Source organism: Harpia harpyja, chromosome 13 (assembly GCF_026419915.1).
Source record: "Harpia harpyja isolate bHarHar1 chromosome 13, bHarHar1 primary haplotype, whole genome shotgun sequence".
NCBI lineage: Eukaryota > Metazoa > Chordata > Aves > Accipitriformes > Accipitridae > Harpia > Harpia harpyja.
Window position 1 is genome coordinate 30182918 of NC_068952.1, and position 25294 is coordinate 30208211.

Sequence of the window (25294 nt, forward strand, 5' to 3'; positions counted from 1 at the left end):
TTCTGGGATCCTTTCTAGAGTCTCTTTTTGTTTGAAGTTGTGTTGGCAATCCATAAGTCTTCTGGGCATGTGGCCATTTGAAGTGATGGGTTTTACTCCTTGGCCAGCACCTCTTGTGCTTTGACATTTCAATTCCTTCAACACTCCTGGCTGACTGTCATCCAGTCTTGGTGACTTACTGACATCTAATAATTCCTACATGTTTACATTAAATAATCTGTCTTTCACTTGTCTACTACAGGGAATGGTCTGGGTTTGGGCATCTTTCCAGTATGTTCAGCAATAAAGACCAGGGCAAATAATTCATAGTGCTTCTCTGCTGTGGCCTTATTATCCTTGAGTTCCCTTTCTGTTCTTTTGTAATTGAGCAGTCCCACTGATTTCTTGCCTGGCTTCTGGTTTTGATGATGAACATCATTTGCAAGAAGCTCTCCAAATTCTTTTCTAGCTCTCTTAAATTTGTGTTTACATTGTCCTGACATATTTTATCGTCTTTCCTTTTCCCCCTTATTTTTTGGGCAAGCTTTTCATTCTTAATACTGACCTCTTCCCTATCATCACCTTTTAACTTTTCCATTAAGATGTCCAGGTGGATTTTGGCAAGGGGGGAGGGAGAGGAAGGGAGAAATACTTTATTTTCTTTTTGAATTGTGGCAGACATTTTTTCTGGCCTTACAGTATTTTCAGTAGTCTTCTCCCTGTTTGTAAGGTCTTTTGAACTGGTCTTTTGCCTTTTTTTTTTTTTTTTTTTTTTACTCTTTTTCTTATTTTTACCTATATTTTTCTGTTGATGTTGAATATTTGCATATCAGATATACTTGGGCAGCTTTCTTCCATTCCAGTACTAAACCTACTCATGAAACATTCAGATAGATTCCTGGGAGATGGAGAAATCTTCCACTGGAGAAGTAGTAGTATTTTAAATAATAAGTTAATAGTAGTTAAAAGTAATAATAGTAGTTTCCATCTTATTTGCAGGTCCAGGGGGATCTGTGGAATGCTTTGGGAGAGTCTACAAAAGGTTACTGGAAAAAAACCCCAGCCAACGTGTCCAGTGTATAGGACACAGTACTTCTCTTGGTATTTAGGACTCCATGTTTCTGATGGAAAATGTTAGGGTTCCATGAACTGAAAAATTTTGTGTCCTGGTTTCAGCTGGGGTAGAGTTAATTGTCTTCCTAGTAGCTGGTACAGTGCTGTGTTTTTGAGTTAGGTATGAGAACAATGTTGATAACACTGATGTTTTCAGTTGTTGCTAAGTAATGTTTAGTCTAAAGTCAAGGATTTTTCAGCTTCTCATGCCCAGCCAGCGAGAAAGGTGAAGGGGCACAAGAAGCTGGGAGGGAACACAGCCAGGGCAGCTGACCCAAACTGCCCAAAGGGGTATTCCAGACCATGTGACATTGCGTCTAGTATATAAACTGGGGGGAGTGGGGGCAGGGGGATCGCTGTTTGGGAACTAACTGGGCGTCGATCTGCGGGTGGTGAGCAATTGCATTGTGCATCACTTGTATATTCTAATCCTTTTATTATTACTATTGTCATTTTATTAGTGTTATCGTTATTAGTTTCCTCTTTCCTGTTCTATTAAACCGTTCTTATCTCAACCCACGAGTTTTACCTTTTTCCTTCTAATTTTCTCCCCCATCCCAGTGAGTGGGGGAGAAGTGAGTGAGTGGCTGCGTGGTGCTTAGTTGCTGGCTGGGGTTAAACCATGACATTTTGAAACCCATTGAGTTAAATAAAATCTTTGTGTTCTTCAGTGCTTGTAATTCCTGAGAGTTCCTAGTCAAGTTCTGCAGAAAATGGTTTCCTTGAAGCCTCTCAAGATGCGTAGTAAGAATACAGAGAAGTAAATTAGCATAGGGAGATGGGAATTATGAGTTCCATTCCAGTTTCTCTTTTAATATTTAATATTAAAATGAATATTTACATCCTGGAGAAATAGAGAAGAAAAATGATAATATTTTCAGTGTTGGAGAGAATGACTTTAGAACATGAGATTCTGGGAACCTGTGTCGATGTTGAGGGGTATGGGATTGCCTTGCCATGAGAAAGAACCTTAATGGGGAAATGTAAAGAGCTCTTTAATGTAGCACCATAAGGAGCAATGGAGCTCTGTGACTGAATGTTGAATCCAGATGTATTCAGAACCAAGATGAGAGTGACTAAGAGAAAGATTGAAAAATGCTAAGGAGAGCATCTTGATACCCTCAAAAGAAGACAGAGCACATTTTGGAAGATAAGCACTAAAAAACAAATAGTTTTTTACCAGTATATGCATAAACGGGGGAAAATTCTGTGGCCTGTTTCCTTGAAGAGGTCATACCGAAATGATGAGATGTTCCTTTTTGTCTTAAAATATATGATAACATGAATAAACATCACAAAACGTCCTATACAGATTGCATGAGATACTCAGATTAGCAATGAAATGTAAACTTTTGGAGAATTTGTCCAAGATTTGCTCAGTCTTACTCAAATGAAACAGTAAAAATCCAGTTGCTCTTTGCTGAGGTCCCTGCTGACATGCTGTTTGAGAAACATAGTATCAATATTGAAAGATAAAATTACTGTAGTTCCTAGTGTGTTTCATTGTCTGTCTTAGCTGGCTACTGCTGTTACCACCATTTTGGCACTTCCGTACTCAGTATCATGGAGAGTAAGAGCTCTCTTACTGAATGTGGAGTGTCCACATACTTCCTTTGCTGTGTATTTGTGTTTTCTCATTATACTAAGTTAAGCCCATTAGTCCTTTACACTTTTCTATGTGAAGGTACTGATTCATGGTAATCAAGTAATTTCTTAATATTGTTTTGACGTGTTAAGTAAATGGAGTTGTTTAAAGACATTGTAAAGACACTTTCTATAGCGAGTGGAGTGTTGCTTGGTTAAGAATAAAAATGTGTTTGAGGTAGCACAAATACAGACTTAAAGAGAGAGAGCTAACAGTATTGTGTAAGTCATTGTTAATTTTCCTCCTTAAATGAAGGCAGGAGGGTTACTATTTCTGCACTTGCACCTAAGGAGCAAATGTGCATGAAGGATGCAACCAGGCAGCACGACCATCCTTTTAGAAACAGAGGCTGCAACAAGAAGCTGGATGTTGTCTGCTGTGGTGCTTGTACAATCAACAATAGTTACACATACAGCCCTCCCACTTGTTACTCACATAATCAGATCCTTTAAACAGATGCCCAGTGTGTCAGGGAGAGAGGGAAGTTTTGAAAACAGCATCCAGAGGATGTTTTCTTTTTATACCTAATCAGATCTAATGGTATGCTGCTAATGAAGGAGGAGGTTCAGATAGACCCTTCCTGCAACATACCCCCTTGCCACCTTGGGATGAATTTAGCAAGAATATGACTTGCCAGCTGATGAGGTCAGTTATCTGATCTTGCACGAAACTGCCCTATTCCTGCTGTTCTCCACCCCCTGCTCTTTTTTTTTTTTTTTTTTTTTTTTTTTTTTTCTCCTGTTGGACTAGTGAGGTGCACAAGTGGCAGATCAGACAAGGAAAAGCACTGGACTGCAGGACTGGAACGAGGAGGAGGCGGCAGGGTTCCTCCTCAGCTGAATCAGCCAAGGTATAATGAAAAATTGCACCTGGAATTCTCTGAGGGGTTTTGTTGGAACTAGAGAAGTCTGAAAACAGACTTATTTCAGGAGAATGAGAAACTTGTAGAGGACTAGAGTGTTTCTATAGCTTACTGATCATTGATCCCTTGACCTTGCCTTATTCTGCCCCATACAGGGATTAAAAAGTACATTAGAGAACGGCCAGATCTCTGGGAAGTGTTCCTCCCCTTAATCATCTTGGATTGTCTGAAGAGGGCTTGCTGTCTGTAACCAATAATCATGTCACTAAATTTCAGTCATTCCCTATCAAACTGTGATGTGTTGGTACAAGATCAAGCTGTCACTGAAAACTAAATAGTCTTGGTATAAAATTTAACTGAATTAAACTGTAGACATCCAGAAGAAAAGCTTTTGTTAAAACTGTTTCAGCTGTGCTGCTGATGCTTGCTATTCTTAATGTGCACACTTGGTAAACAGGAATATGGAAGACTTTTAGAGGAGATGAAAAATTGTGTCTCTTCTCCCTGATGGGGAACTCAGATTCCCCGGGGAACGTCAGCATGGAAAAATGCATCAGCATCATAACAGGCATTCATCTGCAGCACGACCCCCGGAAGACAAAGCAGCGTTTTACCTCTCGGGATTAACAAACATGTGTCAGCTTTAGTACTGCTGTTTGGTAGTCAGGTGATAGACTGCCCATATGTCCTCATACCTCATTCTGGCATGAGATTTTTTTTTTTTTTCCCCTCCCTCTTTGGAATTTGAAAGAAAAGCATAGCTTTATTCCGTTGTCATTTGTTCCAGTTCCTATGTCACAGATAGGAAATTTTAAAAGATGTTTTAAGAAGTTCTGTACCTGAATTTATTTTTCTCACTGTAAGTCTTTATTAGAAAGGCTTCTTTCTTTGTTTGGTTATCTTTACTGGGGACATAAAATGATTATAGAATGTAGATCACTTGCATCAAAAGAAACTTAAGTATATAAATAGTTATGCTATAAATGCTCTAAATAGGAAGATGAACATTAAGAGTTCTTCAGGCACCTACACAGCTCAAATCCCTTCCCATAGTACAACATGGTCCTTTTGGTGGTACCATGCTCCCAGATTGCACAGGGAAAAAGGAGGGAAGGAAAAGGATTTTTTTCAGACACTTACAACTTGCATCTAAGTGAACAAGTGTCCCTGTCTCTGGGATTGGGACCAGTGATGTGAGGATTTCTTATGTCAAGAAAAATTACATAGTAGTTGGTGTTTTGCAGTGGAGAGAAATGGCAGATAATATGTGACTTCGAAGTATCATGAAGTTAAAAAGTTTAATTTAAAAACAACTGCAAGCTTGGAGAAATTGTGTTTTCCGTCTTGTAGCACTATATCACTGGCACTTTAGTATTCTGAGGAAATAACGTGTAGTTCATTTTAAGCAAATTGGAAAATGTGAGTGTTATACTAGTGTTATGTAAACATTATTATTAAAGGCTGAGGGAAGCATAAAGTATGGATTTCCCCTCACTCTTAAATGGGTTTCTATATCCATTATAGATCAGATTCTTATATTTCAGCTATTTAGATTTTACCTAACTTATTGTTTTTAAAGGGAGTTGCAACCATGATTCTTAAGGAATTCTGTAATTCATTAAAATAAAAACAAAAGACACAACTACCTCTAATAAATGTTTTGATTAAAATGGACATTTCTGAACCTTCTACAGACAATACCCGCTCAGATGTGACAGCATTTGTGACATCACCAGTACAGACTTTCACAAGGATTTTGAAGTCAGTGTTGTAAGTCAGTTTCCATTTTGTTTTTATTAATTAGAAAATTGTGCTGTTTTACTTTCTAGATGGGAAAACATCCACTAAACAATATCAAATTTGTTAATTCAATAATAATGCAAATATATTTTTTGAAAATTACAGTTCCTTATTGGTCCCTATTATTTTGGTGTCACAAATGTTAAATATTTGGTGCCTGTTAATTACTGTATGTATAATCAGAATTTCAGAAAGGCCAGATGTAGGAGGAGATTATCAGTGTTTTCTCTTGTATGAAATTTGACTTCTGCATTGAAAAAAAAACTTGTAGAATTTGCTGAGATCTGTTTGAGGTCATCCTATAAGTTATTAGTTTGCTGTTTGCATCAAAACTATTTTGGAGGCTAAGTCATTAAAACCTTTTCAGTAATGCAGATTAGGAAAAAAAAGTATGCTCATAGCAGAGAAACCATAAAATGTGTGTCTGTTAGCAGAAAAACAGTAACAAAGCCATCCTGAGACTGGCTAGGTAAAATTATATGTCTTATCCAGGTCAGTCATCTTTCAGTTTCATCTTGTGGCTGGAATTTTGGGGTCCATAATTTATAGCTCTGTTTTAAAAGTTTCTAAAGTGACTGAAAATGAAGCAAAAATTCTGTGCTAGTAAAATTGCAGGGCCGAGAATTTTGCATTTCTGCTTATCAGTCAAGCTTTCTTTTAATTCAGAGGACTGGAAAAACTTGAAGCAAACATCTCACTTGCCTGAATATTTATTGCAATTGTAATATAATAAAATAATGCAAGATAAAATACTGTAAAATATGTATATTAAAATTGAACTGTATTATGATTCTTATGTGGGTGTTATGACCAGTTTTATTCATTTTAAGGCAGTGAAATATTTTAGAAATATGTAGAATCCTGAGGTTAAAAACTTGAGGGTTTTTTTTAAGCTTCTATTACTTTTAGTCTGCAAATTTAAGAAAATACTTTATTGACCAAATTATTCTTATCTTCATGGCATTGTTTCTAGTATGGGAAGTATTGCAGAGCTAACCCAAAATACCAGTTTATATTGGGATCTCAGAGTTGCTAAGATTTTGTTAATATCATTAAATTGTAATAACTACTTCACACATAGATGTCAAAGTATTGTATTTCTAGCTTTTTTCAAATTGTGAATTTTAAGTGATTTTCAATTATTTGCCAGACTCCAGAGATTTGTACATATTCCTTATAGTTTACATATTTTTTATCTATAATTTCTGTGTACATGTGTAAAGAAAATGTTGTCGGAATATATTTGGACACGTATGTCAGAATATACTTTGCTTGTATAGAATGTGAAATTGTAGTAGGGAAATTCTTGGTTTAATATTGTGTCAGAACTATTGTGGCATTGTTGCTTAGAGATGCAGTTGATCTTAGAAATTTGAATCACTTGAACCTGATTTTCTAGCTTAACTGGAAAACAAGAATTGCAATCACAAGGTAGACCAGCAGTCTGATTAATCAGTAGTTAATCTTGCATGAAGTTCACACTGATGCCCCTTCTCCCTTGCATCTTTCTTGCCCTCAGCCAATTATTCCCCGTCTCTCCTTTGTGCTGATACTAGCTGTACAGTGAGCTGAAATTGTTTTGATCTGGTCAAAACCTTTTGTCTTGGGGTGTGTTTTCAGTTAGATCATTTGTAGATCTGCCTCAGCTGCATGGATGCCAGTGCTGACCCAGTGGAGCCGGACATGGGATTCACTGCACACTTCCTTCACAAGTGTTCCTCACCTTCCCAAGTGCACTCTGCTGGTAGTAGATTGTATTTAAGGTGAACCAAATCGGCCAAGGACTGGGACTTTCATTCACCATCAATACTCCCTGGCTAGTACCAGATTTGTGCCAGGACAAAAATGCATAGCAATTAAAGGAAGAACCTGCCTATGTTGAATGTTAACTCCAAGTTCCTGAATGCGAGATGTTAATTTTTTAAGAAAAAGTGCTCACACAAGTTTGGAGATGCCTTACAGCGTTCAAGGGGAGGCTGGCTTTTTCTAAAAGTGCTAGTAGGTGTTGGATGCTGAATCGGTGGGAGAGTGGCTGGCATTGCCATGGTGCAAACCGCTGGTTGTGTGGTGATGTTACAGAATCCAGCTAGAGCTGTAGATGCTGAATGTTTGAAAATCTGTTCTTGAACTCTTCTGAAAATGTGTTCTGTGAGATGACTGATATTCTACTATTGGCCACTTGTGTCATTAAATCCTTTTTTCGTAGTCCTTCCTTTGAAACCGAAGCCTAATCCAGTCTTTCTCTCCTCATTCTGCTTCTCTCTAACTCCGTTTTTTTATTTTTGTGTGTGTGTGTGTTTTGTCTCTGAAGCCCTTCTGTTCTCTTGTAATTTTTTTTTTAAATATAGTTAGCAAAACTGTAACTTATTTGTTTATCATGGAATAATAATATTTTCAGTGTTCCTAAATTTGTGTAACTTAACAAATGATAATATTTTTCTTTCCCTCTTCTCAGTACTGCATACTTAAGCAAAGGTTAAATTAATTGTTCTTTAGTGGTTAATTTAAAATTAAACACAGTGTATGAGTATTTCAGGTTATTTCTGTAACTGTTTATTAATTCAAGTAATTCTTCACTGTATTTCATCTGGTGTTAGCTCCCTGGGATAGTTTTGCCACTCTGAAATTCTTCACATTCTTAATAAACTTGAATAGCTTTACTGTCTTGCAGTATATGCAGTGGTGATCCCAGATCATTGCTGTATATATTAACTAAAAGTGTTCCTAACAGAGAACTATAGAGCATCACAGACTGAAATTTGACTATGTAATCCTATTTTGCTCTCTTCCTTTTACCTAGTTTCCGTTTTCTGTTCTATTCCACCACACAGCTTTTATCATCCACACAACTACTGTTTCCTTAAACTTATTAAAAGCTATTTAAAAGTTGAAATAAATTGTTTCAGTTAGTCTTTATCCCTTTCATTTTCTTGACATTCTTAAAGAAATCCCATATGTATGATGGGCATGATTTTTCTACTCAAAGGCAGTGCTGCCTTGTTTATCTTATGTCAGTTTGCATTATTTGTGTGATTAAAAACAGAATTATAAGCAGTTTTCTTAGATTACCATCCGACCAGTTGACATTTTCAAGTGTGGGGTTTTTTTTTTGGTTTTTTTTTAAGCTTTTTTTTGGTCGTTCTTGGGGGTGTGGGGCATAATTCTCCATTTATAATCCTTCAGTTTAACTGTCATCATTGAAGGGTAGCTGGTTTTTGCCAGTAGTTTTCACCTCACTTACAATTTCTTAGTAATTGTGGATGTATTCTGCCCAGTTCTGGGACTCCTTCATACCTAGCACTCTGCTCCAATACCTCCTTTTTGATCTAGAGACACTGAAAGTATTTGTCTGTTACCTGAAGCAGATTTCTGTGTCATCTTCTGATGTAAAGACCGATAGAAAGAAACCATTCTGGTTCTTTGCAAGTACCATTATCCTCAGTGGCAGACTTCATTTTCTGTCTGGTTAATTTTTCACCAAATTTTCATCTTTTATTTTTCTTGACTTTTTTATTTCCATTGCTTGGAAGTTCACTATATCTTATTTGCTGTAAGCAGTACTTCTAAGATTTATTAATTTTGTCATTTAACTACAGTGTTTTCTTTATTTTAAAGAAACCTACATTTTCCCAGCTCCACCCAACTGGTTCCTTATCTTCTGTGATTCCAGGATGATTTGGTGGCATCAACAGGGTGAAAAGCTGGAATTATGTGGTAAAAAGCAAGCAGACCCTGAGGGTTGGCAGGTATATTTTCCAAATTTTGAAGGTCCTTATGAAGGAAGTGTTTGGATTGCTAGCAAAAATACTGCAAAATAGGATCCAGGAAGAAAATGGGCATGGAGGTGGGGGAGTGGATTTGAAGTCTTTGTCTCCCTCCCGTGTCCCACGCTGAAGTTCAGTTTCACCTTTAAGTTTACGGAGCAATTTCTTTCCCAAGTACCATGGAACTGAAATGTTTTGTGGTTACTGTTAAACGGTTCTTGAATTAATTCCTCTATACTGCATGGATGAAAAGGAAAATACCTCCCGCTCGTGTTTTAGAGCCAACAGTATCAAGGAGTATTAGTGTCAATAAATTACTTCTCTGAACTTTATTATGTGTGATACTTAGCCAGTTTGAGAGAAATAAAAAAATCCTTGAAGTGGACACTATTTAAATTTGGGGGCATGGGATTTTCTGCAATTAACTAGATTGCTATGGTAGGCCAATATATTAAACTGAGGCAGTTCTGCTGCTAATTACACCCAACTTCTCTGGAGTATCGGATATTCAGATCCATTTTATGAATATGGTAGAGAGAATAACAACTGTAAAACAAAGCACTGTGCATGTAAGTGACTGTTAGCGTGTATTTCAGAAGGGATAAATGCTCACCATATGGTACAATTACTGTGTCCAAGTTTTCAAATTAGCTTCTCTCATCCTCCTTATTACTGTCTTTAAAAAGAGAGGAAAAAAACCCAACATGATTTATCTACTCTGCAGCAGAACTCTTGACGCAAAACAGCAGCCCAGTTCTGTCCAGTTTTTTTTCCCTAGCATAATAGGGGCTGTCGGACTTTTTTATACTAATTACTGTGTGAGCCTCAGATGAACCCCCTTCAATTCACAGGGCTTTGTTAAGGGAGGAGCTGTCAATGTGTCTGCCCGTTTGCAGCTGTGCTGTGGCTTTAGCTTGCTTAACATTATGCTGCTTTTTAGACTTGACAGAAGGGATTTTTTTTTTTTTTTTTTTTTTTATTAAGGCAAAGCAGCCTTGTAGCGAAATGGTTTAAGCAGCTGCATTGTGGGGAAGCACAAAGAAGTTATTATTGTGTCTGTTTAGGGGGGTCGGATGGAGGGGGGAGATATTCGGCTGCTGTTGATGCCGATTGTTGACTTGCCATCTGCCAGATAGGGAGAAGAAAAAAATGACAGCTCCAGCAGGGTGTTCAAGAGGTTGTTTGGAGAGACGCATAAACATGTGCAGATGTCGAACTGAATAATGGCAAGAACTTGAGACGGTTTATGATGCTGCTGTTGTGTGTGCATATACAGAATGAATGTACGTGGAGATTTGGTTAGGAGGAGGGTACATATTAATTATCATTGTCCCCCACCGCCTCCTTTACTTCTGCTAATTAGTTCAGGAGTTTAATATCTTCCCTCCCTCTGTTGTTTATTCCTAAAAAGAGCCTTTTCTTGTAGGGAAGAAAACTTTTGATTTCTCCGTGTGGTGGGTTTAAAAAAACCCCCAACTTAATAAATTTGGTACTTGTGGAAGTGGAAAGAGTAATGCAGTTATTTCGGTCTCAGACATTTGGTGGACAGGTACTATACAAGTTCTTACATAGCTTTGTCTGTCTACCTCAAGACTGATACGTTGCATACCCCTACTATTGCATCCTGAGCTTTTCTTATGCAGAAAGTGCCAATTGGTGATTGTCTAGTATTATATAGTAGACAAGTAAATGCTAGGGGTTAGAATGAGATTAGCAACTAATTTTCTTTTTCACTTGATCTTATTTTCAGTTCTTTCTCTGAAGGCAAGGAGCTGGTCAGGCATAACTTATATTTTCCTGTTTGACAAATTGGGATTGCTCTATAGAAATACAGTTTTCTTTCTTCCACTAAAATCCTTTCTTATTTCTTGTTCGGTGATTTCTGCTGCTGCTGAGTTTCCAGGATAACGTGAAAGAAATGTGAAGAAGGATACAAGCATGGAGGGAAATTATGTTAGCCCAGAAAGGCTAAACGAAAGCATTGTCTTACCCAGGTGATCTCTTACTTTAAAGATAAAAATGGAAACTTTAAAAAAAACGAATTTTCTTCTCTAATATTATGTGAAATTCAACATTCTGATATGTGTACTGAACTTAAAAATGGAAAATGAAATAGTAGTTGAGGTGCACTATGGCTGTGGACTGCAGATATATCTTCCAGTTATCAGTATATAACAGAATTTTTTGATCAGTCACATCATGACTTAAATATTATCTGAATGAACCTAACCACCCCTTCCCACCAAGCCCTCAACAAAAGTGAAGGAACCCCTTTTTATTGTGTCTTCCCTCTTAGGTCTAATAAGCATCAGGTCTGTAGGTCACTGATAACAATAACTACTGATGGGAGCATTTGCTGTCCCCTTTTATCATCACTGTGGCAGAGTGGAAGAAGTCAGTTTTGGATTATGTCAACTTAATTTTAACTGAAAATTCAGGTGTGGGTGCCTCCTACCCAAGTACCGATACCTGCATCTGAGCCTAGACAGAGGTCAACAGCACTGCAAATGGAGAATTGCTTTGTGCCTCTTGGGTTGTTGGTTCTTCTCCACAGAATTGTGCCGTTTTCTGTGCTCTGTCATTGCTGATGTGAAGCCCAGGTTCCTCTGAGTAGTGCTGCATTGCTGCTTATCCTGAAGCTTTTCATGCAACCAAAGAGTTCTCCTGATGCGTACAGCAGTAATTGAGCTGTTCTCTCGACTCAAGCAGTTTGAGGAATGCTTCTGCGTATCTTGGACTGATTCTTTGCAAATGATGTGGGCTAAATGATAAAGCAAAAAGGTTGACTTTAGCAAGGTGCTTGAGGAAGAAATGTAGATGAATGATGTTGGTGCTAGCTTTTTGGCACTTGGCAAGGTCTGAGGCTAGGAGCACACCTAGTGACACGGAGGAAGTTCAGAGGAGCTATTTTAAAATTATTGCAATGTGCCAGTTTTAAAAGTGAGACAGTTTGCTTTGTGAAAACATGCTAGCAAATACACCGTTTTAAGAGGGGAAAGTCACATAATTTTTGACAACACATTAACCTGTCAAAGAAACTCAGCTGAATGATGATGGTATTGTCAAACTTATCATACTCTTTTGCAAACAATGGAAAGTTTGAGATTTCTTGTGTAAACTGGAGTTGGCTGTTTTTCAAAATGTTGTAAGTAGGGAATATAAGAAGATGTTGAATTCAACTTAGCTACATGTAAAAAGCATTTACATTTTAATTGTCTGATTTAATATATAAATTTGTACCAAGTACATGAATTTAAATCGTTGCTGCTGTAGCTGACTGTCTTATTCAGTGTAATTTATAGATGAATATTTGTATACTTGTCCTACTCTTAAAATATTTTCAAAATCTGAAAAAGATCCTTTGGCCTACTAGCACTTGATGGAGACAGAGGAGAGGAAAGTCATATTTTTTCTATTATACAAAGTACCACTTGATGCTGATAGTCCTATGTAAAAAATTATAAATATTTAAAAGTACTGAGAATGTGAAGTTTTTTAGCTATAAACAAAAATATGTGAGACAATATTCTAAAATTTTTTTTTTTGCATTTACCTCAAATACATCTCAACACTATTAAAAACTACAAAACTGCTTTGAGGAGCACCTAAATAGTGTAGGATTTTGGGCTTTGATCCTATAAAGCCTTATGCAGTAGAGAAATTTAGAAAATGTGAGCAGTGTCCCTGAGTATTTCCAGGATATAGACCTTGGTTTTCCATTCCTGAATAGCAGGCATATTTAGAAAATATTCATCTCCTTTGTTGTTCAGGGATGCTGATGTAATACAGGACTCTGTTATTCCAGACAGCATGTGCTAATATCAACTTCTATTTAATTTATTTATTGTTCTAATTCTTATCCTTCAAAAATGAAAGGGAAGTGAGAGTGATGTTGAAACTGGCAAGTTTTTCTTCCTGTTGGCTCAAAATGGACATGGTAAAGGTCAATTCTCAATTTGTCAGGATGTCAGCTAACTAAGGATTTCTGGTACGATTTTTTAAAAGGACAAAATTTTGTGCATATGAAAATTGAGTATGTGCTGGGAACATTTATTTTCCATGAGATGCCAAAACACATCAATAATTTTGTGTGGATATTGTAGATGCCCAGTTTGAAAACTGCATTTATGTTTAAATAGTGGTATGTCTCTCTGTTACTGAATATTTTCTTCTAGATTTTTTGATATTTTAGAGAAAAGATTATTAATGTCACGGGAAAGGGTTGAATAAACAGCAGGAGCTGAAGTACTGCTGCATTTATACAAGACAGGACAGTGACTCACTCCCATAGTCGTAATGAAAAAGTCAGGGCAGCTGGTGGTTTGAACCCTAGCGAGCCTCTAGCTGGAACACATTTGTAGGTTGCGTTCAGAACCTGAGCGGGAGAAAACCCCGCAGTAAGAGCAGGGAGAGACTTTCCATTGAGGAGGTTGGTCCTCCCTGTCACTTTAGCTGCAGAGGTGCATGCTGAGAGCATGGAGAGCCGCTCTGTGCCTTCGCCCTGCCTGGTGACTGCACCTCTCTGCTTGGACGTACTCTGTTTTGCTAGTAGGAGCCCTTGTCTTTGATCACTGCCTACTGCTGCTCCAGGAAAAAAGATCCCACCTACTCTTCAGTGCATCTTGGCTGGCATGGAGGAGAGAGGGTTGTCCCTGCTTTCCTCTCCTCTTGCTCAGCTGAGGAATTTCTAGAGCTTGTTCCTGAGGCTGCTTGCTGCCTTCTGCAAAATCTTAACATCTGTGTGGTTTTCACTGGTTTCTGGCCACGCAGCTGTGAATAGCTGAACATAAATTGACCAGTCTTTATATCTGCACTGGATCGTTGCGATGTCATGGACAGTGAAGGGCACTTGAACTTTCTCACCTTAATTCCCCAATTTGCAGGAAACTTAGTGGAAGCTTAGTTGTGGTATAAGCCGATGCCCACGCATAGCATGAAATATTTCCTATTTCCCAGTTGTGACTGGAAAAATTCATTTGTCTAATGTAAGTACAGATGTGCTCAAAATGTCATTTAGCATTACTGGGAACTGTGGGAAAACAGTTAGTATAAATAAATAATCACTGTCTCACAGTATAAAAGACAGAATCAGAAAGTGTTAGTTCCAAATTCTGCTTTTCTTTGAACTGCCGGCAAATACTTGGGAGGGGGTATATAATAAAAATAACTTTTAAAATGCTAAGGCACATTAGGAAAAATCACAGTTTTACTTAATTTTTTTGGTATGCAACAGGATTTTGTCAAATCTTCTGCATAATGTCGAATTACACATTTACATTAGATTGAAGGACATATATCGAATTGTGAGGACAGGTATACTTTTTGGGTTTTTTAAACATTGTTTTTTACAGTGGCTTTGAACTGTATTTCAAATTTGTTATCATGAAATCAGAAATAAATATTTAACAGAAGTGCTTTACATTTACTAGTGTCTACTGACTTAATCAAATAGTCTGCTGATGCTTCTAATCGTGTGTTAGGTAACACTGCCCTCAGAGGGCCAAGGTAAGTAAATTCAATCTCAAAACCACTGGCATTACTTGTGATACTTTACTTTACCTGACATTAATTACAGTTGTTTCTTTTAAAGAAAAATTGCATATGGTTAAGTTGTTTTATTTATTTTATATAATTTTGTTTAATGCTCTTAGATTTCTCCCCGCTCCACCTCCCCACCCCCCTGTTGTTTATTAAATGGTAGTGCAGGGGAACTGGAGTTTGATTTAACAGAAAAGTGCCTTAAAAAGGAAAGAAAAAGAAAAAAGACGGGAGAACAATATTTGTGTATTATTTCCCTTAAATCCATTTTAATAAACTGATAATTGGTGACACAGACAAGAGGCAGATTTTTGGTGTTCTCTGCTTGGAGGGGGTTTGGGTTTTGGTTGTTGCCCCCCCTCCCTTCCCTTAAATCTCACTTATGTCTGTGTGGCAGCTGTTGCTTCTTTTAAGGAAGCAAGTTTTTGAACTCAGGTTTCTGTTGCTTATCAGCACTGTATATTAAAGACATTTCCTTCACACCTCTAAAACCATTTACATATTGAAAAATGTAGATGTTTTGCAAAAGTGATTTTTTTTAAAAAAATACATTTTTAAATAATAAGATTAATTTTAAATTACTGAATAATTTTTCAAAAATTGCTAAATTTCCATATGCTTAAGGATTACAAGTGGTGAGAATAACAATAGCAACCATCAAATCTGAGGTGAAGTGTATGTTCGAAGAGAGAGTTTGAGTTCTGAGGTGAAGTAAAAAAAATTACAAACTTTGAATAATACATTTGTCTAACATGAATTTGTTGACTAGTCATGTGGTTTCTTAGAAAGCTCTTCTTTGTGAAGCTCCTCAGCAGTATCAAAACTACAAACATTGCATCCCTAGAATAAACGTACTTTGTGAAATGTCCTGAAGGCAGGATTCTTGTTACTAGCTGTCAAAGGCAAAAAAGAAAAATCATCAAGGTTGCAGTACAGAGGCGAATACAGAGCCAGCCGTGAGGGTCATGTTCTAAACAAACCTTCATTAAGCATTCTTTGTTACTGTTGTTAGCCAGTGTATTATTAAATAGAACATTAATTAAAGAGTTGCATGTTATGAGGGTGCTTTTTGCATGAAGATCAGATTACATTTTCATGTGCTTCAGGAATGTACTGCTCTTATTTCATCTTTTGGGTGTATTCTCTTGGTAGTTATTAAAAAAGCAGAGCCCAACAACCTAAAACTGATTCTAAATTTGTATTTTGTGTGTGTGTGTATGTTTTTATTATCTGTATATATCTGTGAGATACATATTCTAGTGCCTCTTTTCTCAAGTAGCTTTAAAAACTTTGACTACAATTAAAATGAAGTAGGAATTGCTTGGCTTTCTTTGCTGCAATGGTTTAAATTAGAGACCTCTTCTTACTGTCTAATAAACAGATCCTAAAAGAACATGTTTTTCAACTTAAAAGGGTGTAAATTTAAGCAAAATAATAATTTAGCTTACATTAACTCAGCAGGAAGCAGGGTACAAACTGATTAATTCTCTATGGCAGATCCACTGCTTTTTTAAGTACCGCAGCTCCATTTCATTAAATTGTCAGGATATCTTGTGGTTTGTTTAGCCTGCCTGGACTTCTCCTTTCTCAAGGAATTTCTTTTCACTTGAATTAATGAATTTCAGATGTAAATTTCCTGTTGTTTGCTTGTGTTGAGGTTATTGATAAACATACACTCCAAATATCTTTAAAGTAATTAAATATTGCTTATATGGTAAAATATGCTTTTAAAAAAAAAACAAACACAAAAATGCAGGGCTGTCAAGTTAGAAGTTGTGGAAGTGTTTTTTTCTTTTCAAATATTATGCTGTGTTTTAGTATTTTTTGTGTGGAAGATTCCTCTTTCAAACCAGTTCAGTAAGCACATGTGTATTAAGAAGTATGGACTAAAATGTTTTTCTATCTTTAAGCAGATTGTGTAGAAGGAATGCAGTTAGAAGAGAGCACCTAGAGTGCATCTTGAGAGCCATTAAACCACTTGAGCAGCTAAGTGAACTGTTCACTGATACCACTGTTTACTTTAGTCTTCAAAAGTGTTCACCCATTTGTTAATTAAATTACAAAATAAATAAAGGGCAGATGATAAATATTCATGTATAGCCCTTGAAGAGGGATTGGAATATTGGTCATTGCAAGACAAAACTAGGTCGGTTTTTTGTGTGTGTGTGTTTGTACAGATGTCTTGAAAAAGTAGTCTGACCATGATTCCTGTTGGGGAATCATTTAGGAGAAACATTCTTCAAAGAAATGTCTATGAAAGAAATATATAGATCCTTATGAAGCCATAGTGTTTTGCAATTGCTTTTAAATTACCTGTCCTGTGTCTGGCTATAGTTTGCAGGGCGAAGACAGAGGTACAGCTGTGCTCATGGATAAATGGGTACTTAGCCATCATTCAATATTTATATCTTCTTGTGATTAGCTTTTGTCCAAAGTCACTAGCTCTCTTCAGAGGAGCTTGGAAGTGCTAGTCATACTGTTCTAATGGTTTTTCTCCAGGCAGAACATCAGCTGCATAACTCCGTAGATGATCAAAAATCTGTTCAGTTTTCTGATGAAGAGACTCTGAGTACCTAGTAGAAGCCAAATGCAATCTAAAGTGTTGTCCTAAGAGGAGGAGAGGGAGTCAGTGATAAGGGAAGTGTGTGCTGGGTCTCTAAGGGCACCTGCTAGAACGGTCTCCTTTTCTACAGGTTTAGTTTGAAGAGTGTGTAGGTAAGTGAACGAAGGCTTCTGTTCTTTCCTGAAGTGTCTAATAAGTGTACTTACCCTATCAGCTCTGATTCTTAGAGGAGTCTGCTTATCCAGTTTATTCCTTGCAGAAAAGGAGGACTCTCTTTGAAACCTGAACTGTTGGGTGGCTGACCCGTTTTAGGCATGTTGGTATTCTCTGCATGCTGTCCTTGAACTCTTCTGCAGTAGTTTTAGGTGCCTGCCTTCCAGTTAATGCACCTTCTAGATAAGACTACAATCTTAATAGTTTTTAGACCTAGTAACAGGCACTTTCTCTCTTAACAGTCACTTACTGTTACAATTAAATAAGATAGAATTTATTAGAATTGTACAGAAGATTCTTTTTATGGTCTGTTTAAGAAAGCAGCTAGGATGTTAGTATTTTTAAAACTTACATTGGTTGATCTGAAACATAAGGTTTTGTTTTGGCTTCAACTTCTGAGTCCATGCAGATGTCATGGTTTAACCCCAGCCAGCAACTAAGCACCACGCAGCTGCTCACTCACTTCCCCCCCACTCAGTGGGATGGGGGAGAGAATTGGGAAAAAAAGTAAAACTCATGGGTTGAGATAAGAACAGTTTAATAGAACAGAAAGGAAGAAAATAATGATAATAATAACAATAATAATAATAAAAGAATTGGAATATACAAAACAAGTGATGGACAATGCAGTTGCTCACCACTTGCCGACCGATGCCCAGTTAGTTCCCAAGCAGCGATCTGCCCCCCCCTGGCCAATTCCCCCCAGTTTACATACTGGACATGATGTCACATGGTGTGGAATATCCCTTTGGTCATTTGGGCTCAGCTGTCCTGGCTGTGTCCCCTCGAACTTCTTGTGCCCCTCCAGCTTTCTTGCTGGCTGGGCATGAGAAGCTGAGAAGCTTGACTTTAGACTAAACATTACTTAGCAACAACTGAAAACATCAGTGTTATCAACATTCTTCTCATACTGAATCCAAGACATAACACTATACCAGCTAGGAAGAAAATTAACTCTATCGTAGCTAAAACCAGGACAGCAAATTTCAGCAAATTTGCAATGTCAGTAGGGATGTTCCCAGCTGAACTAGCACCAGAGATCTGAGACAGAAAGCTCTGAGTCAATACAAAGGTAACTAGTGCTATATCTACTCTATTAATTTTGTGGTCAAATTAAGTAACACTTTGATTTTTTCAGTTTTCTTTCTACTTATATGAAAATGTGTAGATAACAAAATCAAGCTGGTACCCTGCTGTCTAGAAGCAGGACTAAATAGGAAGAGTTGTGCTACTGAGGGCCAGGAAATGTAAGTCAGCACGGATAGCCTGGTGTTCATGTTTCTCACTGTCTCCTCTTCTCCATCTCCTTCTCCGTACCCTGCTTCTCTGCTTAAATACATGTTGAAAATCAGGAATGTTAATGGCTGCAGTTAGATTTTTAAGCCATGGGCATCATCAAAATCTGTACAAGTTGTGTTCAAGTTCAGCAAGGCCGTATTAAAAATTGCTGTGTTGGAACTCAGTGACAATTAATTGGTTGCTGTGATGGAAAGGTGAAGATGCAATTAATGAATTTTTAGATTAGCCTTTAATGGAGTGATCTCCATGTCAGATGGATGTACACATCTTTCTGACCTTTGAATTGTCTGAAAGCTACGTAGCTACAGCTAAAAGGGTGCTGAGATGGTAAATGGCACTGAAGGTCTGGGCTTAGACCAGGACCAGTGTAGCCCCTGGACTGGACTGCAAATGATGAGAAGTCCTAGGCACAGCTGGAAATTCTGCATTGTTAATACACTTTTTTTCTTAAAATGTTCACTTGTATAATGATGAAACAGTGACTTATTTAAAGTCTTAATAAGTACTTGTACATACATTATTTACTCTGCAGAGTTGATAGAAATCAAAGACAGAAAAGTTGGGCAGATCTAAACTCACTTGTACTTGACTGAGTAATTGCACTTTAAGAAAGAAAATGTTGCTGAGATTTTGATGTGGCATTGTAAAGTATAATGCTATTAGAGACATTTTTTACCCTTAAATAGCGAATAAGTGGCATTAATTAAGCTACCATGTCTTTGCTGACCTGTTCTGTATGTTTCTGGTCCTGAATACCTCATGGCTTGCAGAATCTTCTGCTCAGACTGGTGTAGGGGGAAGGTAGAGGTGGTGGGTTTATTGGTGGACTTGCCTCTTAGAAGGTAATTGGCTTCTACTTTTTCTTTTTTATTTCTTTTGCTTTCAGATATATTTGTTAAGTATGTTTTTGTAGGTTCTCCTATTACTCCCTGTCTTCTTGTATTTGCTTAGTGTATGTTTTGAGGAAATTAATGGCTTTTGCTTTGGCTCAGCAGGATAAATGTTCTGCCTTGTGGTAGTTTAGTTTTCATTTTGTTATTAAAAGTCAAGTTGTAGTGCTTATTTTTGCCTGCAGCAAATTTTGAACTGTTTGTAGGTGTAAAGATATAGGATTTTGAAGAGTATAGTGTGATAAAATTTAGAATTATAGAGTATTACTATACAGTGCTCGTAGCTTCTTATTCCGGAGGCATCATTGTATAGTCCAGGCTTACCATTGCAATTCCATTTTCTCTTGTTTTGGAGGAAGTTAAGGTTTCCTTTGTAAATTGAAAGCATCTGAAAAGATTTTGGTGTAATTAATGTTAGACACTGATAATATGTTATGGTTTTTATATCAAAGGTTTTTTTCTGCAGTACTAATGAACATTTTTTTTCTCTCCTTTAGGAGAATATATAAAAAACTGGCGGCCAAGATATTTCCTGCTAAAGACAGATGGCTCTTTCATAGGCTATAAGGAGAAGCCCCAGGATGTGGATCTGCCATATCCACTCAACAACTTTTCAGTGGCAAGTACGTATTTCCAGTATTTATTATTCTCTCAGCATATTGACAAAATATCTGCTACATATTGCTTCATGTGTAGTTAAGAATTTATTGGTAACACTCTAAGTTTGATGCCATGTGTCAGACTAGTGCACCACTAATCTTATGTCCAGCTCTACAAGATACCTTTACAAGAGCATTGAAGATTTTACCATGGGTTGGTTTTTGAATATTTTTAGAACTCTAAGTTCTCATTTTTGTGTGTGTGTGTGTGTCTGAAGTGTCTGTAACTAACAATAAGATTTGACAAATGATTGTTGTAAGAAGAAAATTTTTGGAAAGCTTACGTTTTATTCAGATCATTGACTTCTTTTCTCTTTTTCAGTAGTATCTCTGAACTCACTTGAAACCTCAAATTAATTAGAAAATTATCTAGACTGTCAAATGACACAAAATCATGCTAAATTATTTTTCTCATGGATAATCAGGTAATCAGCTCTCCAGCCTGGTTAATCAGTAATTTCGAGCAATCAGACAATTTGCATATATTAGCAAAGCTACAAAGTGTGTATCTGTTGGGTAAAGTGAAGACATTTTGATTTCTTGTTTTCCAAGAATGTTTCTAAAAGACAAATTTGAAGGATTTTTTTTAATCTGGCAAGGTAAGATTGGTAGAAGAGTGTTTCTGAACATAAATGAAAGTATTTGAGGAGCAAAACTAAGGGGGCAAAAAATCTCCCTGAGTATGAGCTGTGGATCATAGCTAGAAACTTTAAAAGGAACACTAGAAAATTTACCCAATTTCTTTCAAAATGGTATTAGTGTACTGCAGTACAATAAATGGCGGTGTTTAGTTTTGTAGAGGAGTATTGCAGCCACAAGAGCATGTGTACTTAGGGAAAGGGTTCCCTTCATCTGCATTGCTGAAGATGGCACAAATGCTACTGAGACTGAATTTACCTATTTTCTTGATAAAATTGTTCTTGAGACTGACAGCCTTTGTATATGAAGTAGTCTGGGTGTTTTATTTGGTAAGAAAATAATCTCATGCTCCAAGCCCATGTCTTGTCGCACAACTAGAGGAGGAAAACTTTGCATATTCTGATTGTGACAGAAGTCTTGCAAATGATATTGAGCGTGCCAGCCTTCTAATAAAATTAGAGGCTCATTTCACCTTGTTGCTATTCAGCATAAAAAGCAGTGATGTCTTTAAGTTGTTCATATGTGTAGGAACTGACTAGATCATAGGCCGTTATTCCTTAGTTATTGCTCTGAATATCCTAACTTACTCGTTTATAGCAGTTATAGTTTCCTGGATACTTTTTCCCCAATGCGCAGCAAAAAGAACATTTGTAGAACTACAGTATAGTTTTTAGTCCTGCTTTACCATGTTCTTCACTGCGTATCCTGTCTTCCTTTGCTGCAGCAACTACAAGGATGATCTAAACGGTAGTTCTGCTAAGCGAAGAAATGCATAATTAGCAATTAATTCCAGTGTGTTGATACTGTTGCGGGGTTTGTTTTGTTTTGTTTTGATACCGAGAGGTCATCTTCTGTAATTCTGATACTAGAATGCTGCCCCTCAACTTTGCCTTCATGGAAATTGGAAGATTTCTTATTGTTTTCCAAAATGACACCATCACCACCACTACCTGCCCCTGCCCCCACCCTAAAAAAAAAAAAAAAAAAAAAAAAAGAAAAGAAAAGAAAATCCTTTCTGCAAGTAACAAGCCCCATAGGTCTGATTCTTAGGCAATGTAAGCTAAAGGAACAGGCATGCAATATTAATTGAAGAAATACAGTTTTGGTGAGCAAGATGAGTTTTTCTGTTTTCTGGCAGGAGAAGGAGTAGTAATTTAATCAGAAATGATTGCTGATCAGTGCAAGAATAGCGAGATTTTTCACTCATAAAAGGAACCCCATGAAACGAAGTGAAGTACCTATGTAGAATTCACAGGATGAAAAGCAAAACAGCGTGGTATTACACTCTTAATTGCAAGGGACTGTAAGTTTTTTGTCAGCTATTTTATCTGTCTGAAGATGAGATCATCAGTAGAGCAAACAAACAAACAAACAAAATTGCTGTATGAATGAATCTGGTCTCATGGGCAGTACCTGGTAAATGTCAAGAACTGGTCTCACGGCCTCTCATCCAAGAGTTCCTGAGCTGCTGCAGTAGGTTTGTGGCCACAAGCAGTGCAACATATTTTTCCTGTAGTAGTGAAGTACGTTTTTCATAAATTACTAGCCAGGCAGATGGAGTGTGAGATCACTGTTAATACCATCTTGATTAGGTTGGCAGGGACTTAAAGATATGTCTTTACAGTCCTATCTTCATGTAATCTTTGTAGCTATCTGTAAAGTGAGAGTGTGGTCTCAGTCTACTTTTTGTTCTCCAAATGATAGACATCTTTGGCTCTTGCTTATGGCTTGTTATTTAAGCAGAAAAGGCCAAGGCTGTGGTATTATTTTTGTACTACTGTTGGAGTTGAACACTGGAAAGTTAGCACAGCTCTGCTTTGTATGATACTTGTTCTGTAGTTTAAAACTTTTATATCCAGCTCTGTCAAACTAGTTACTTCCATCATATGGATATTTTCCCACCAGTGTCCACTGCCTTCCACTCCTGCGACACCAGCTTTACTTTTGCAAAAGACTCTTTCCCAGGCATAGTATCATTTTCCCTAGAGCGGCTCCCTGATTTCTTCCAAGATAACTTTAAAGTCCCATACCTGAGCAGTTCTCTCTCCCTGGTCTTGTGTCATAGGTGTATTCCATTGGGAATGACAGGAACGCCGGAGAGAATGAAGTTATTTTACATACTGCTAACAGTGCTTTCAGTGCTAAATTGTCTTTGTTAATAAAGCCTTTCTCATTGGGTGGTGTTTTGTCATAGGATGGAGTGTTCAGAGGCCATCCCTTTTCCTTGGGGTGATCTGGGAGGAAACGTGGGGGGAAGGCATTGGGAAGCGGGTGTGTAAACAGGTAGATGCTTTACGTAGAGAGGAAGAGCCTGAGGCAGCGTGCACTCGCATACATCAGGCCATTGCCAGCCGCCCAAAATGCAGGGGAACCACATGGGCCTGAAATGGAGGTGAGGGACCTCTCTTCCTTGGAGCATAAGTATGTCCCTGAAGGCAAAACAGCCCGAAGGGTATGACAGAGCGGGGCTGGATGGAGCTGAGCCCCGAGGAAGGATACAGGACTGGCCCCTTGGTGTCCTTGACAGGGGCTTCACTTTGCCCCCCGTGGCCGCTGCTCTCCTGCCTTCGGGCACGTGTGAAAGGCGGCAGTGAGCACCCCGCTCTGCATCTGCAAAGCTGCCGCAAGGCTGCTGGGGTGAACAACTCACCCAGATCTGGTGACACTGGATAGTGTGTAGCAATCACTCTGGTGTCTCTCCTGTGGAGCCAGCTTATTTTACACCAAACAGAGCTGCCTTTTTTTAACTTGGGAGTAGAAAGAGCTGCGTATTCGAAGTATGCCTTTACTTCCTTAATGCTCATGCCCTGACACATATACTCACAAAAAGTTGTGCCATGGTATCTTAACCATACACTTAAAGATAAATGAAGGCCATGTAATTACATTGGTGGGAAATTCATTGTGGAAACTTAAAACTGGTTGATACTGGTTTTCAGAGGTAAATTCAGAAGTGTGAGCTTACTTGAATTGGCTGGTTCAAAATCAGTTCAGCTCTTTTCAGGTAGAGACAAGCAGTTGCAAGTAATCAAGCTATTGCAGCTTAAAGAGATACTCTTGATTGACTGAGTCACGGTAACTGAGTGGGTGTGCATTCCTAGCCCACTTCAACTGCAAAATAAAATATGTTAATGTAAACTGCTTTTGCTTAGGCATTTATGCAGTCAGAACCAGTTTAAAAATAATTTGGGTTTGATTGATATAACTTCTGTGTACAGGCAGAGGCCTGAAAAAAATGTCCTGGCTTTTAAAACTCCATTATGCTTCTTTGGAACAAAACTAGTACTCTGGGTGATGGGATGTATACCCTCAGTGGCCCGCCCCCCCCCAAATCAACATGGCCTCACAATGATGTTTTTAACTGGTTCAGTGTTGCATAAGTAGAATCAGCGTTGCTTTGTGTAAACCACTGTGGTCTTTGATCATCGTCATTATTAGGGAAAACAGAGTGGGGAAGAATTCTACTTCAGTTCTACTTAAGGAGCATTTGTGGCTTTACAGATAAGAAAATACTTCTCACATATGCAATGAGTATATAGGTAATCACATAGCACATTTGGGATGAGGTATCTCTAAGAATTGGCCCTCTGCCTTCATTTTGATCTTTACATGGGGAATAATTGGGAAGAGCTGTATCCCTTCACAGTAGCCTTTGAGCTTTGGCCAAAAATGATGTCACCTGGAATTTCTTTCCTATCTTGAAAGATAGTGCTTTCTAAGCACTCTGTGGTACAGCTACCCTTTTCCTGTCTTTGAAAAGAAAAAGCAAATTTTAGTTATTGTGAGAAGGTAACCTTTTATAACCTTTCCTTTATTTTATTTTTTTTTTCTCGGCAGAAATGATTATTGATGAGCCTTGGCTATTCTAAATGGAGAAGCTGTGCTACTTTTTCCTAGTCTTAATCTTTCAGTGGGCCAGAGACAAGGTTTTATTATTTTTGGGATTTAAAAATCTTCAAAATCTGAAAATCGAAAGGTTTCAGGGGAGTGATGTTAGGGCTATAAAGAATTCTGAAGACACTCTCTAAATAAATGGGTGGGAAAATAATATATGTATGTTTTAAGTGAGATTAAATTATGCATCAAAATAATTTGGCATTAGACATGACCTTGTGTGCAACTCCACAATTAACTTTTCAGTGAGATTTAAGTTTAAAGTCCCAGTTTTTTAAATTGTCACAACACTGGATGTCATGAACCCAGAGATAAACATGTAACTGTAGATACTTACAATTACAATATAGATTTAATTCTAAAATAATAATGATGCAATTGAATAAATAATGTTCATTCAACACTGAAAATACTTGTGGGGATAAAAAAGCAATGT

General features: G+C 37.6%; 1 protein-coding gene across 3 annotated transcripts in view; it reads left to right on the plus strand.

Moving 5' to 3' along the window:
- AKT3 (AKT serine/threonine kinase 3) overlaps positions 1–25294 on the plus strand; it is a 160610-nt gene that overhangs the window by 64467 nt on the left and 70849 nt on the right. For 2 of the 3 annotated variants that reach the window (XM_052806475.1, XM_052806474.1), the window contains exon 3: positions 20164–20289. In XM_052806475.1, coding sequence (XP_052662435.1) covers positions 20164–20289 — 126 coding nt within the window. Of the gene's footprint in view, positions 1–5293; positions 5370–20163; positions 20290–25294 lie in introns of all 3 variants that reach the window. The other variant, XM_052806476.1, reaches the window with a different exon arrangement.